At 41.9% G+C, this 16539-nt stretch overlaps 1 protein-coding gene across 4 annotated transcripts in view; it reads right to left on the bottom strand.

The window, feature by feature from the left end:
• Positions 1-16539, bottom strand: part of LOXL3 (lysyl oxidase like 3) — a 398335-nt gene that overhangs the window by 193652 nt on the left and 188144 nt on the right. For all 4 annotated transcript variants that reach the window (XM_078772481.1, XM_078772482.1, XM_078772483.1 and 1 more), the window contains one exon: positions 5839-6001. In XM_078772481.1, coding sequence (XP_078628607.1) covers positions 5839-6001 — 163 coding nt within the window. The remainder of the gene's footprint in view (positions 1-5838; positions 6002-16539) is intronic.

The raw sequence follows: 16539 nt of genomic DNA, 5'->3' as shown, positions 1-16539 counted from the left end.
ACACTGTCAGATTAAGAGGAACTTTGTCTCACAAGGGACACTGGATACCATTGACCAGAGTCACAGGGCCAGGCTTGATGGCAGAGCAGAGCTGTTCAGGAAGCTGAGGCGTAAAACTGTACATTCACTGAGGGTAGACAAGGAGGCCTATGTGTGAGATGGAAACACAGGCTTCTTTGTGGAAATACAGGCTGTGGTGAACTGGATGAAAGGGGGCAGAGCTCCTGGGATTTGTGGCATCCATGCTGAGCTTCTCAAGGCTGGTGGAAATGCTGTACTTGAGCCGCTGCCTGCAGTTCTGTGCTCTGTTTGGAGCACAGGCATCACCCCAACTGACTGGAAGAGGGGCCTTGTTTTATTGTCCATCTCTGGAAAGGGAAGGGAGATCACCAGGACTGCAACAACTACTGAGGGGTGATGCTACTCCAAGTGCCGGGCAAGTTATTTGCTCGGATAATTCTTGAGAGGGTTCACCACCGTCTGCTTGAGCACCAGCACCCAGAACAGTCGGGCTTTACACCAATGAGGTCAACGATTGACCGTATCCTTGCTCTTTGTGTTCTCACCAAACACGGGCGAGAGTTTCACCAGGGGCTGCTTGCAGCCTATATTGATCTCCACAAAATGTTTGATTCAGTGAATCAGGATGCCCTCTGGAGGATTCTCGGTCTTTGTGGGGTGCCACCAATACTGATCAATCTGATTTCTGAACTATACTCTGGTACTGAGAGTGCTGCAAGGTGTAGTGATTCCATCTCTGACTTATTTCAAATTGTTCCTGGAGTTTGTCAGGGGTTTGTGTTGGCCCCCACACTTTTCAGTGCTTGGGTGGACTGGATTCCGAGGAGGATGCCAGAGAGATCAAGCTGTTGTGCATCGTTCGGAAGCGTCAAGATATCTGACCTTGATTTCGCAGATGATGCAGTCATCTTTGTGGAGATACTGAATATCCTTATGGGGGCCCTCCAGGCGCTGAATGAGGAGTGAGAGCCACTGGGATTATGAGTTTCCTGGGTCAAAACTAAGATCCAGCCGTTCAATGACATATTGGATGCTGCTATCTTGTCTGTACCTGTTTGGGTCAAGGATGTTGAGGTCACAAAGACATTCACTTACCTTGGCAGTGATATTCATATCTCCGCATGTTGTGTGTCAGAGGTCGATAGACACCTGGGTCGGTGCTGGGGAGTCATGGATTCGCTGAATCATGGGATGTGACTCTGTCAGTTCCTATACAGGAGGATGAAAGTTCGAGTCTTAAAGTCCTTGTTGCTTCCATTCTTGCTCTACGGATGTGAAACTTGGACTCTCACCAAGGATCTGAGACTGAGACTTAACTCCTTCGATACCAGGTCTCTTCAGAGAATCCTTGGCTACTGCTAGTCAGACTTTTGTGTCCAACGAGCATTTGCTGAGAGAGACTCAGATGAGATTTGTTTTCTATATGGTCCGTGAGCATCAGCTGCAGCTGTATGGACATGTGGCTCATTTCCATGAAGCTGATCCCGCTCACCAGATTCTCTCGACGGAGCCTCATGAGTGGAGGAGGCCAATTGGCCGACCATGCGCCTCATGGTTGCAGCAGGGTTATCAGCATCTCAAGGAGATTTGGAAGGGCCAGGCATCTGCCTACCGGTGTAAGTGGACGTGGCAACCTCCTGCTCCAGTGCATACTCCCATACCTGACATTACCTGTTAGTCCTTTGAATTCATGCAGCTTCCTCAGGTTCTTCCTGCCTCCTCAACATACTCACCTGTACAACCCGAGCAGGGTATGGCATACTCTACACTCACCCGTTCACACTGTTGTATCTTGTCATTGATCATGATAAACATCTGGAGTAGTGTTATAATAGGTTGCTATGCAACCTCAACTACAGCAGCTTTCATCACCTTACCGTTGCAACCTGATCATATGAACTGATAAGTATGGAAGTGGACAGAAATCAAGACGGGTTGTATGCGTTCATTTGTTTTCTGGCTCTGCACTGTTGGAAACATCGCAATGCTGGATGCAGGAATACCTCTGTAAAGCATCAGTATTTGGGGTCTGCCTTGAGTGGATTATCTCCTTGATGCCCCTGATAGTGGATAGGATAACTCGCACGCATTTTTCTAGTGTTTTTACTACTCCCCACTTATGTCCTACAGGATGACATCACAAGGTCAAGATAACAGTCTTTATACGTCAGCTTCCTATAAAATGTGGATAATTGTGTTTAACTTCCCACCTGGACCCCTTGTGTGCACGGGGTGTGTGGGGTGTGTGTGTGCGTGTGTGTGTGTGTGTGTGTGTGTGTGCACGGGGTGTGTATGTGTGTGCGCGGGGTGTGTGTGTGGGGGGGGGAGGTGTGCGCGGGGTGTGTGTGTGGGTGTGTGTATCTGGGACATAACTTTTTTTTACCATTTTAGCTATTGCCATTCAATTTTCACCAGTTTTATTATGATAATACGGAGAAAGCAAATTCATAACTTTGTCAAAAGGTCAATGGTCAGTGTCACATAAAATCATCAATTTTCATCTAATTGACCTGAAATTTCAATTCATCATTTGAGTTTTGTCATCAAATTTTCACCAAAGCTTTATTATGATAACTAGCGTGACACGGCGTGCCCCACGCGCCTCACCACACGTCGTTTCAGAGGGGTAGGCATCTTTAACCATTTCGGTGTCTTTTGGGTCTTCATGGTGTTTTGGGTCTTCAGGGCCATTTGGGTCTTTTTTTTTTTCTTTTTTTTTTGTATACAAGATCGAGGCTCGTGAAAGAGCGAACTTCAGGGTATTTTGGATCCTCTGGGCCTTTAAGGGTATTTTGCGTCTTCGGGGTATTTTTGGTCTTCAGGGTGTTTTGGGTTTTTTGCGTGTTTTGGGTCTTCAGGGTGTTTTGGGTCTTCGGAGTGTTTTGAGTCTTCAGGATGTTTTGGGTCTTCGGGGTGTTTTGGGTATTCGGGGTGTTTTGGATCTTTGGGGTGTTCTGGGTCTTTGGGGTGTTTTGGGTCTTTGGGGTGTTTTGGGTGTTCGGGGTGTTTTAGGTCTTCGGAGTGTTTTGGGTCTTCGGGGTGTTTTGGGTCTTCGGGGTGTTTTGGGTCTTCGGGATGGTTTGGGCCTTTGGGGGTGTTTTGGGTCTTCGGGGTGTTTTGGGTCTTTGGGGTGTTTTGGATCTTCGGGGTGTTTTGGGTATTTGGGGTGTTTTGGGTTTTTTGTGTGTTTGGGGGGTCTTTGGGGTCTTTTGGGTCTTCAGCGTCTTTTTGGTCTTCAGGGTCTTTTGGGTCTTTGGGGTGTTTTGGGTTTTCTGCGTGTTTTGGGTCTTAAGGGTCTTCGGTGTCTTTTGGGTCTTTCATTTGTTTTGGGTCTTCGGGGGTGTTTTGGGTCTTCGGGGTGTTTTGGGTGTTTTGGGTCTTCGGGGTGTTTTGGGTCTTCGGGGTGTTTTGGCCTTCTGGGTGTTTTGTGCCTTTGGGGTGTTTTAGGCCTTCGGGGTGTTTTGGGCCTTTGGGGTGTTTTGGGTCTTCGGGGTGAATTGGGTCTGCGGGGTGAATTGGGTCTTCGGGGTGTTTTGGGTCTTCGGGGTGTTTTGGGTCTTCAGGGGTCTTGGTGGTCTGAAGGATCTTGGGGTAATGAAAGGGTCGTCAAAGGTCTGAGGGGTCTCAGCAGTGTTAACGCAATTAAGAGGGTTAATTAAGAGAGTGGTAATTTCATTTGAAGAAGAAGACGTTTTCGTCGCATATAAACATAGCGACAAACATAGCGACATAACGACGTAACCATATACGTTTGCTCTGTTATAATAAGAGATATGGAGAACACAAATTAATAATTTTGTCAAAAGGTCAAAATGTTAAAGTTCAGCGTCACCAAAAATATCTATTTTCATCCAGTTGACCTGAAATTTCAATCAAATCTTCAACAAAGCTTTATTTTGAGAGTATGGAGAAGGAAAATTAATAATTTGGTCAAAAAGGCAAAAGGTCAAAGGTCAGCGGCACATAAAATCGTCAAATTTCGTCCAATTGACCTGAAATGTAAAGAATTTGCATATTGGGTCACTGCATTGGTTCACCAATCAAAATCTACAAGCCGATTGTTTTGGCTGCATAAAATCATCAATTTTCATTTTGTATTTTTTTTTAAACTGCTTTTGTTATTTTGAGCATACGGAAGAAGAAGAAGACGTCTAAATACAAACGGACGCGGAAGGGCTTTCTATTTTCAGATGCTTTCTAGTTACTATTGTATCTAGAAACAGAAGTGATCCTGAAATGGAAATGAGTATATATATATATATATATAAAAATACCACCTTTAGAGGCCATTTTTCCCCGCAAGGCGGGGGTTGGCCTTTTTCGGGAACCGTGGTTGTTGTTGTTTTTTTGGGATCCCCTTTTTGAAGCAATGTTTTACGGCCGGATGCCCTTCCTGCCGCCAACCCTTTTTGTCACCTTTAACGACAAACAGGGAATTACCAGTGAACTGGTACTCAATTAGCCGACCTCGGAAGGATGACAGGCTGAGTCAACCCCCCTGGCGTTAATTCAGCGATCGACCGGGATTCGAACCCAGGATCCTTGGATCCTAAGCCGGCACCCTAACCGCTAGCCCAATGAGTATATAAGACCATTTCCCATGGATATATAAGCATTTCACCTGAAGAACTCCACATGGAGTGGATGAAAGGTCACCTGAGAATCTCTTTTGTGAACAATAATTAAGCGTTCTTTTCGACGTTTTAAATGTACTAGGGCATGCCCGTACTATATATATATCTAAAATTATATCCCCCCCCCCCTCTATTTACATGAAATGGTTTGGTCCAAAGCGAACGGCTTGCGAGTACGGTGACAATCCCCCCCCTCTATTTACATGAAATGGTTTGGTCCAAAGCGAACGGCTTGCGGAGTTTGGTAAAGAAATCGCCATAGCTCGGTAACTACTTGTCCGATTAATTTAAAACCTTGAAAAGGCACATCCTCGGGTCCCCAGCAATATACCTGGCAAGTTTCAAGTATATCGGACCGGTAGTTGTCGAGAAACAGCGGTCGCATACAGACACACACACAGACACACACACAGAGATTACTGGAATTATAGATAGACTAGGGCATGCCCGTACTATATATATGCCCGTACTATATATCTATCTAAAATTATATCCCCCCCCCTCTATTTACATGAAATGGTTTGGTCCATTCGCAACGCCAAAGCGAACGGCGAACGGCTTGCGAGTACAGTGACAATCCCCCCCCCCCCCTCTATTTACATGAAATGGTTTCGTCCATTCGCAACGACCACAGAACCCCCCCCCCCCCCCCTCTATTTACATGGAATGGTTTGGTCCATTCGCAACGCCGGCACACGCGATCGTTCGCTGCTCTCTGATTGGTTGAATCGTTTTTTGGACATAGCTCGGTAAGTAATTGTCCGATTAATATGAAACCTTGAAAAGGCACATCCTCGGGTCCCCAGCAATATACCTGGCAAGTTAAAAGTATATCGGACCCGTGGTTGTCGAGAAACAGCGGTCACAGACAGACAAACGTACAAACGTACAGACAGAGATTACTGGAATTATAGATAGATGATTCAAATGTATTTAACAATGAACTTGAAATAATGACCTCTATAATAATTCCAGCACACTACCCAATACAGATTCCTTTCCGCAACCCAACTTCCACTTCCTAAAGTTCCTAGTCACTACCTTTCTCCTTATCATGTATTATGAGGTAAGAAATGCTCAGTTGTGCATCACAATAAAGGATGACAAGAAGTATGGATGGACACTATATAATTTTTAAGATACAAAAGATAGTCCAGGTGCAATGTCGATGTGCTGTTCTCACTGTCTGCACAGATGACCCCGGCTGCAAAGCGAGCTCCACCACGCCGACACCTGACCTCGGAATGATGTTGGCACTGCTGCAAGGATAACTCATCTCCAGAACACTTTACACCGCTCATCACGACGTTATCTGCCTCCTTATCACCGTCAAAGTACCAGGTTTCCTGCAGTGCAACGATAGGGTCGGAAGGATAAAATTGGTGCAGTTGTAGAGATTGACAATCTTCGATAAAAGCGAAAGCAAATTGCACAAGCGAAAAATGTCAATTTTTCGAAAATTTGTCAAAATGTCAAATTGTCAAAATTTGTCAATTTGTCAAAAATGTCAAAAATGTCAATTTCCAAAAAATGTCAATGTCAAAAATGTCAACAGATTGACAATCTTCGATAAAAGCGAAAGCAAATTGCACAAGCGAAAAATGTCAATTTTTCGAAAATTTGTCAAAATGTCAAATTGTCAAAATTTGTCAATTTGTCAAAAATGTCAAAAATGTCAATTTCCAAAAAATGTCAATGTCGAAAATGTCAACAGATTGACAATCTTCGATAAAAGCGAAAGCAAATTGCACAAGCGAAAAATGTCAATTTTTCGAAAATTTGTCAAAATGTCAAATTGTCAAAATTTGTCAATTTGTCAAAAATGTCAAAAATGTCAATTTCCAAAAAATGTCAATGTCGAAAATGTCAACAGATTGACAATCTTCGATAGAAGTGAAAGCAAATTGCACAAGCGAAAAATGTCAATTTTTCGGAAATTTGTCAAAATGTCAAATTGTCAAAATTTGTCAATTTGTCAAAAATGTCAAAAATGTCAATTTCCAAAAAATGTCAATGTCAAAAATGTCAACAGATTGACAATCTTCGATAAAAGCGAAAGCAAATTGCACAAGCGAAAAATGTCAATTTTTCGAAAATTTGTCAAAATGTCAAATTGTCAAAATTTGTCAATTTGTCAAAAATGTCAAAAATGTCAATTTCCAAAAAATGTCAATGTCAAAAATGTCAACAGATTGACAATCTTCGATAAAAGCGAAAGCAAATTGCACAAGCGAAAAATGTCAATTTTTCGAAAATTTGTCAAAATGTCAAATTGTCAAAATTTGTCAATTTGTCAAAAATGTCAAAAATGTCAATTTCCAAAAAATGTCAATGTCGAAAATGTCAACAGATTGACAATCTTCGATAGAAGTGAAAGCAAATTGCACAAGCGAAAAATGTCAATTTTTCGGAAATTTGTCAAAATGTCAAATTGTCAAAATTTGTCAATTTGTCAAAAATGTCAAAAATGTCAATTTCCAAAAAATGTCAATGTCAAAAATGTCAACAGATTGACAATCTTCGATAAAAGCGAAAGCAAATTGCACAAGCGAAAAATATCAATTTTTCGAAAATTTGTCAAAATGTCAAATTGTCAAAATTTGTCAATTTGTCAAAAATGTCAAAAATGTCAATTTCCAAAAAATGTCAATGTCAAAAATGACAACAGATTGACAATCTTCGATAGAAGTGAAAGCAAATTGCACAAGCGAAAAATGTCAATTTTTCGGAAATTTGTCAAAATGTCAAATTGTCAAAATTTGTCAATTTGTCAAAAATGTCAAAAATGTCAATTTCCAAAAAATGTCAATGTCGAAAATGTCAACAGATTGACAATCTTCGATAAAAGCGAAAGCAAATTGCACAAGCGAAAAATGTCAATTTTTCGAAAATTTGTCAAAATGTCAAATTGTCAAAATTTGTCAATTTGTCAAAAATGTCAAAAATGTCAATTTCCAAAAAATGTCAATGTCAAAAATGTCAACAGATTGACAATCTTCGATAAAAGCGAAAGCAAATTGCACAAGCGAAAAATGTCAATTTTTCGAAAATTTGTCAAAATGTCAAATTGTCAAAATTTGTCAATTTGTCAAAAATGTCAAAAATGTCAATTTCCAAAAAATGTCAATGTCGAAAATGTCAACAGATTGACAATCTTCGATAGAAGTGAAAGCAAATTGCACAAGCGAAAAATGTCAATTTTTCGGAAATTTGTCAAAATGTCAAATTGTCAAAATTTGTCAATTTGTCAAAAATGTCAAAAATGTCAATTTCCAAAAAATGTCAATGTCAAAAATGTCAACAGATTGACAATCTTCGATAAAAGCGAAAGCAAATTGCACAAGCGAAAAATGTCAATTTTTCGAAAATTTGTCAAAATGTCAAATTGTCAAAATTTGTCAATTTGTCAAAAATGTCAAAAATGTCAATTTCCAAAAAATGTCAATGTCAAAAATGTCAACAGATTGACAATCTTCGATAAAAGCGAAAGCAAATTGCACAAGCGAAAAATGTCAATTTTTCGAAAATTTGTCAAAATGTCAAATTGTCAAAATTTGTCAATTTGTCAAAAATGTCAAAAATGTCAATTTCCAAAAAATGTCAATGTCGAAAATGTCAACAGATTGACAATCTTCGATAGAAGTGAAAGCAAATTGCACAAGCGAAAAATGTCAATTTTTCGGAAATTTGTCAAAATGTCAAATTGTCAAAATTTGTCAATTTGTCAAAAATGTCAAAAATGTCAATTTCCAAAAAATGTCAATGTCAAAAATGTCAACAGATTGACAATCTTCGATAAAAGCGAAAGCAAATTGCACAAGCGAAAAATATCAATTTTTCGAAAATTTGTCAAAATGTCAAATTGTCAAAATTTGTCAATTTGTCAAAAATGTCAAAAATGTCAATTTCCAAAAAATGTCAATGTCAAAAATGTCAACAGATTGACAATCTTCGATAAAAGCGAAAGCAAATTGCACAAGCGAAAAATGTCAATTTTTCGAAAATTTGTCAAAATGTCAAATTGTCAAAATTTGTCAATTTGTCAAAAATGTCAATTTCCAAAAAATGTCAATGTCAAAAATGTCAACAGATTGACAATCTTCGATAGAAGCGAAAGCAAATTGCACAAGCGAAAAATGTCATTTGTGGCCCACATATGAAAAGTGTCTTCACCAAGCATACTAGTGGGTATATTTATTTAATTATGAGGCATAATTGTACAGTAAATCAAATAATTACACAAGTTACAAATGCTATCTGCTCATATTGCAAGTTTCATTTAAGTGACTGAAAACCAAATAATGCACACTGGAAAAAGAGGAAAGTAGCAGCAGAAATATATATATATAAATAATAAAAGTGACATAAAATAGTCAAATACAAACATACAGTCATACATATCAAGATGAAATAGAGTGATATGCTTTATTTTCAAGCATTATATTTCATTACATTATCCGACGCATAAACAGTTGAATTATGACTGGAGTATATTTCCAATGCGAATGAATGTATTGCGAAAGTGGGTGTTCAGGTCCTTTCACAGAAGGGGTCGAGTAATCTTTAACCAGAATAATAACCCGAAAACCTCAACTGCCCAAGGACTTCGCCAAGCATACCAGTGGGGATTGAGAGAAAGAGCATAAATATGTAATTGGCTAAGCGAATATAAATAAATAATTAAGTAAGAAAGCAGGTTAGACCACATAAATTAAATGGCCCTGGGAGAGAAACTCGTGAAGGCTCAAATCGTTCTGGCTGCTATTGGCATGGTGTCAGTGGAATATATTAAACAAAACCTCAAGCCTCAACCATTCAACAACTGTATATATATACAGTGCCTATAGAAAGTCTACACCCCCTTTCAAAATGCTCACCTTTTGTTGCCTTATAGTCTGAATTAAATTGCATTAAACCAGACTTTTTCGACCTTTATTTACACATCGTAATCCACAATTTCCAATGAAAAAACAAATTCTACACATTTCAGAAAATTAATTTTAAAATACAAAACTAGCTTTTCTTGCTTGGATAAGTGTCCACCCCCACCCGACCCCCCCCCCCCACCCCACCCCCCACCCCCCCCCCCCCCCCCCCCCCTGAGCTAATATTTGGTGGAAGCGCCTTTGACAGCAATTACAGCTGTGAGTTTTATGATATAGTCAGGTTCACTATGTTTTTTCGTTCAAAATCATGGTAGATTAGCAAACCTATACATTTTTGGAAACGTTATTACATGGAAAATCTGAAAATCAATGTTTACATTTGCCAATTCCGACCAATTCGATTCGACCAATTCGACCAATCGACCAATTCCATTCGACCAATTCGACCATTCGACCATTCGACCAATCGCTTCAATCGACCATTCGACCAATTCGATCGATTCGATTCGATTCGATTCCATTCATCGAATTCGATTCGATCGACCATTCGACCAATTCGATTTGCCAATCAATTTGACCGACCTTTGCTTGTGTGGAACGGACTGTGAAAACGATGCGGACTATATTGTCGGATACGACACACAGGACAGTGATGATGAACTCTAAATGGCATATTCTGTAATCGTGTATGTTTGATGCCATTGACTGCCTGTGTATATTTTGTCATTGACCGCCTGTGTAGATGTGAAGTTATACTGACTGCATGTGTATGTATGATTTTGCTGACTGCCTGTGTATGTTTGGTGATATGAATTATTGTGACACATTTTGATGTTATTAACTGCCTGTACAAAATGATAACATGTGTTTGATTATGCAACTTATCGCGAATATAAAGACAGTATTTTGCAATTCAAAACCTTTGGTTCGTGTCTTACCATTCCCCATAGCACTAATTTGATACTTTCATTGGATTCCTTGTCCCTGAAAATATAGGTTTAGTATATTTTTTAAAGTTTTTAGGGTAATTAGAGGCAGAAATAGAACAAAATATGTATTTTACAGTGGCCATTTTGAAAATCCAAAATTGAAAATCCAAAATGGCCGCCATACAGGTATCTCTCCAAATGTAAACATTGATTTTTAGTTTCCTTATGCTATAACCTTTCCAAAAATGTATAGGTTTGCTAATCTACCATGATTTTGAACGAAATATAATTTATTGACATAGTGAACCTGACTAATAGGTCTCTACCAACTTTGCACACCTTGACTGGGCAACATTTGCTCATTCTTCTGCACAAAACTGTTCAAGCTCAGTCAAGTTGCGTGTGGAGCGTTGATGGACAGCATGCCACAGATTTTCGATTGCATTTAGGTCGGGGCTTTGACTGGACCACTCAATGACATTCATTACTTGTGAAAACCCAAGATTTTAAAAGTATATTGGTTGGTCTTGTGCATTATTCTGTCTGTCTGTCTGTTTGTCTGTTTGTCTGTATGTCAGTCGCCTACACGTCACAATTTTCAACCGATCTTCACGAAACTTTACCAAATAGTAGAGTTGGTCAAAAGCAAGAAGACTATTGCGTTTGGAGTCAAAAGGTCAATAGGTCAACAATATGCCAAAGGTCACCAACTTTGTCGAATTTCTAAAATGCTCACTTTTCTTCCGATTGGCTTGAAATTTGAAGAGGATTTGCACATCTGGTCACTGAATAAAACCTCCAACCATTTTTGAGGTCAACACATGCCAAAAGGTCAACATAAGCCGAATTTCTAAAATCCTCAATTTTCATCTGATTGACTTGGAATTTTAAGAGGATTTGCACACCAGGTCACTGAATTGAACCACCAATTATTTTTGAGGTCATCATAGGCCAACAACTTATTTTTAAGATTTCACAAGTATCGTGCTATGCATGACAAATTTCTTGTCTTTTTGTTCCATAGCCACTCCAGTGTAGCTTTAGCTTTGTGCTTCAGGTCATTATCATGCTGAAAGTTGAACTTCCATCCCAATTTCAGCTTTCTTGCAAAGGGCAGCAGTTTTTCCTCAAAGATTTTTCTGAATTTTGCTCCATCCATTTTCCCTTCTATCTTGACAAGTGCCCCAGTCCCTGCTGATGAGAAACATCCCCATAACATGATGCTGTCACCACCATGTTTCACAGTAGGGATGGTGTTCTTTGGGCAATATGCTGTGTTGGGTTTGCACCAAACGTAATGTTTTTTTGCATTTAGGCCAAAATGGTTCGTCACACCACAAAACGTTTTGCCACATGGCTTCAGAATTTCAGGTTTCTTGGTTTGGTTTCCAAGAAAGGGACTCAAGATGGGATTTTTTTGAGTAATGGCTTCCTTCTTGCCACCCTACCGTGCAGGCCAGACCTGTGGGGTGCTTGGGATATTGTTGTTATATGCACACAGTGACCAGTCTTTGCCATAAAGCCCTGTAGCTCTTTTAAAGTCGTCATTGGCCTCTTGGTGGCCTCTCTGATCAGTCTCCTCCTTGCTTGGTCATCCAGGTTTGAGGGACGGCCTGATCTAGGCAGGGTCTTGGTGGTACCATACGCCTTCCACTTCTTAATGATTGTCCTGACTGTGCTTTAAGGGATATTCAAGGCCTTTGAAATATTTTTATACCCATCCCCTGATCTGTACCTTTCGCCAACATTATCCTGGATGTCTTTTGAAAGCTCCTTGGTGCTCATAGTTGAGTCTTTGATGTGAAATGCACTACCCAGCAGAGGAAACCTACAGGAACAGCTGATTTTATTTTGAAATAATCAGAATCACTACAATTTAACACAGGTCGAGGCCAATTAACTTGGTGTGTGATTTTGAAGGAGATTGGTTACACCTGAGCTAAATTACAATTGCTATTATAAGGAGGGTGGACACTTATCCATCCAAGATATTCTAGATTTGTATTTTTAATTAATGTCCTCAAATTTGTAGAATTTTTTTTCACTTGGAGGTTGTGGGTTACAATGTGTAAATAAGGGTGGAAAAAGTCTGATTTAATACAATTTAATTCTACGTGATAAGGCACAAAAGGTGAAATTTTGACAGGGGGTGTCGACTTTCTATAGGCATTGTGTGTGTATATGTATGTATGTATGTATATATAAATATATGTATATATAAATATATATATATATATATATATATATATATATACATATATATATATGTATATATATATATATATATATTGTTACGGTACGCGGTTAAAGATGGTATGTTTGCCGAGCGGAGGCTCCGCGACCGAACAGTTATTCCCCTAACTAAAACCCGATTTACCCCAAACTTTGGCCGGATCGCGCCACCGCTATTCAATCGGGAAAACACTAAAGCGACCGAATGCAAAGAGGAAGAAGACGTACAGAAGAGTAACTGGGTTTATTATTTACACACATATAAGCAAGAAGAAAGCAGTCACGTTTATTTACAGGGACATGAGACGCAGGTGACACAGTGAAATCTTTAGCTTATACAGACTTATTGTTACTACCCAGGACAGCACGAACAGAACAAACTCACGTACGCAAATGGATGGAAATTGCAGGCAGGAATGACAGGAGGTGGGTGGCTGGAGGAAGGCACGGAGCTGGCTGGAGTTTGATCCCGCACGGGACGTCGGGCTGGACCTCGACGGCCGCCGATGCCACCGATCCTGTCGTGTGTGCGGGGTAGCGGGTCGGAGCTGCTTGGTGGAGCCAAGCCAACGCTGCTGGTGGGGGGTCTGGCATGACGGGTTCTCTCTCCCTCTCTCACTAACTCCAGGACTCTTTCTCTCTTGCTTAGTTCAACTCTTCCTCACCACCGACAACTCAACGCAACCCCTCCACTCTATGCAAACACTGACCACCACTGAAGACCAACCCAGCTCTGACCAAAAAAACCACACACTCCGCTCTTGTCGTAGCTCATCCCGTAAAAGCTCATCTGCCTTTCTGGAACGCCCCAGCTGCGGGTTATATAGGCCCCGCCCCTCAACCTTCGCGAACCTCCTGGATGTTTCTCTCCACACCCTCTCCAAGTCCAACCCCTTGTTCGTGGTTGGTTGAGTGGGGCTGACTCACTCCTCCCCTCTATGACGAGGTGGGGACCCGCCTTTCTTCACCAACCCTGCCTCGTGCCCAATGGTGGCAATTGTTGGTTGGCAATGCGAATGGCAATTGACGAAAGGGGAAATGGAGGTTTTTGGGAATGGGAATGAAGGGAATCTATCTTTTTCACTTGGTGCAATGGAGTATTTAAGTTAATGGGAGACACAGCCTTACTCTAAGACACATAATAAGATATAAGCTACTGAACAAGGGTATTCTATGATTAGCTGACGTGTATGCTTTTGGACTAATTACCGAGACGCCCTTTTTACCTTTATACAACTCTGGAGGCAGGAGGGGCCATATCCAACAATGTTCATCACCATCTCCAATATAATACAACACAATCAAAAAAATCCAATCCTCATATCCGCAACACTGCACCCTCCTCCTCTTAGGCACTTCCCGGGCCTACAACTTTTATTTAGTGTGACACGTAGGTGTAGTTCCCTCTACTTTTAACCTGACCCTGAGTGCGACAGTTTTAAAACATAAATAAATGTGTCCCGCTGCTCCATTGCACCCTGCCTAACAGACTTACGCCCACAGTTAACCGAATTGCGGAATGGTCTTCAAATTACACACTGACGGTGGGGAGCATTATTTACAATTGACACTACTTTTATTTACAAGATTAACCCAGGACCTGTAATTGTTCTTTCTGGGGGGAGACAGTCTGCTCTGCATCGACGCACCATGAAAGCACCCAAAAACGCACCAACACACCCTCAAGCACCAATCGGTGCAGTCACCACAGTTCATCAGTGTTCAATAAAAAAAATAACCAAACAACCCCTAACCCTGCAGGTGATCTCTTGCTCTTCGGCTCCCTCTGCTGGCTATTACTATTTCTTCCAGTTGTTGTCTTTTCCTTCATTCTCTTACTGGCGGCCTATTTGCAATAAAGCTTGCCCAAACGTGTCCATTTTATTTATTTTATTTATGGCCCACAGGGCCGACTACATGTGGTTCACCTGTGGGGCATCGGTGCCCTGTGGCCAAGGTCCACCAGCAAGATTTCGGGCCCTCATGGCCGGTTCCAGCAGAGGGGCCATGCCCCAACCCATGGGGTCCATAAGTGGTGCTCGGCCACAGACATGTGGTCCATCATGTGGTGCATCGATGCAGACAGCTGGTTCTGAGAGTTCCGGGCGCACAATGGCCGACTCACGCACGCTCCCCTCGGCGCCCAATGGCGCACAGGTCATGTGGGAGACAAAAGGGGGAAGACAATGAGCGAGGGGTAAGGTCACAAGGGTACACATCAATAAGGCAATGCAAGGCGAAATGCGTACGGAGGGCGAAGTGAGAAAGCTCGTCCCTACCGTATGTCACCCCCCTGTCACCTACACTACCCTTGCCCTTACCCCATATGTACAAAAATCTACACATTTACCAATCCGTTGCTACCGTCCCGTCTTCCCCATATTTCCCATACCAAATTCGTCACCACAATCCCTCTATCCAAAATTTGCCATCACCCAATTCGTCATCAACCCTCATAAGGAGGAAGAGATGGAACATCAAGCACAATGTCACACCCACGTCATGATGCGTCTCACATTCCAAAACATTTGCACATAAAAAATAATCAAAACATGGCATGGTGTGGAGGTACGTCATCTCAGGTGAGTGGATGCAGATGGTGCGAGGAGACTTCATCCTAACTACTTTCTAAATGACTTTAACACACTTTACTCTACCCGGGGTCTTTCCCTATCAATCCATTGGCCAACTTACACTATGGGTTCTAAAAACCAATTCCCATTGACCAAACTGTGGTGCTCATCAATTTGGAGTCTCACTCCCCCGATTCATCTCCCGGTGCCCCTGCACAATTTCTGGGCTGAGACGTGTAGCTCTCCCAGCAGGTCTACCCACCTGCACACCTCCACCACTGCAGTTGCCACCCGAGCTTACCTAGCTCCTCACCCTAACCTATCTAATTGGGGAAGGCCCCTCCTGGCTCTGTCACCCCTTGGTGCCCTCTGGCACTGGGCTACCCGGGTCCGTCCTCCGGATCCTCGGGCCCCATCCACAACAACTACCGGCTCCCAGAGCCCACCTGCGGCCTCACCTGGCCGACATCCTCACAGTGGTGGAGTGCCCAAACCAACTACACACACTAACAGGCTACACGCCCAGCCATTTCCACAACACTAATGCACCCATCCAAACATCATTCTTCCACCCGCACCACAGATGCCAATATCCAACCACAATTTACCTATACCCTCTACCTAACACTTACACTACCCGCCCCGGGTATTCGTGATGGGGGGTCCACTCTTCCCCCATTCACACCTTCGCACCATCCACTCCACTCCACAACTTCCACCATACTCACTCCACAACCATCCATTCCAATACTCCATATATTCCACACTCCATGTCTTCCACACAACCATTTATTCCCTACACCTGTTGGTGCACACCTGTGCACTCACACCTGGTGCCACCTGCACCCTCCTTCTCCCTGGACCATTTGGTCAACACAATACACATCACTATCACGATCACTCTTACTCATACACTGCTCCATCCACCTGTTCAGTTGCACACCTGTGCAATCACACCTGTTCCTCACACACTTTTCACAATACACTTCTGAATATACCTCCAACACTCACACGGCATCATCTGAACTACCTGTTGCCCTGCTAACTTAGTGCTCCCCGTCTTCCCTTTAAACTAAGCACATACCACGTCATTATCATCCACACTAATCTACCTGCGTCCCCACTACAGGTATCCTTGTCACTAACTAATCTTAACGTTACCTAATGTCAATCTCTAGGGCCCTACACATTATCCAAACCCTCCCTCGGCGAGCTTACACTGCCATAAACCCCATAAATCTAGTGCTCCTTTGCCCCCCCCCTT

The sequence above is a fragment of the Myxine glutinosa genome, chromosome 2 (assembly GCF_964187855.1).
Source record: "Myxine glutinosa chromosome 2, kmMyxGlut1.1, whole genome shotgun sequence".
Classification (NCBI taxonomy): domain Eukaryota; kingdom Metazoa; phylum Chordata; class Myxini; order Myxiniformes; family Myxinidae; genus Myxine; species Myxine glutinosa.
This window is presented reverse-complemented; position numbering and strand designations above follow the sequence as displayed.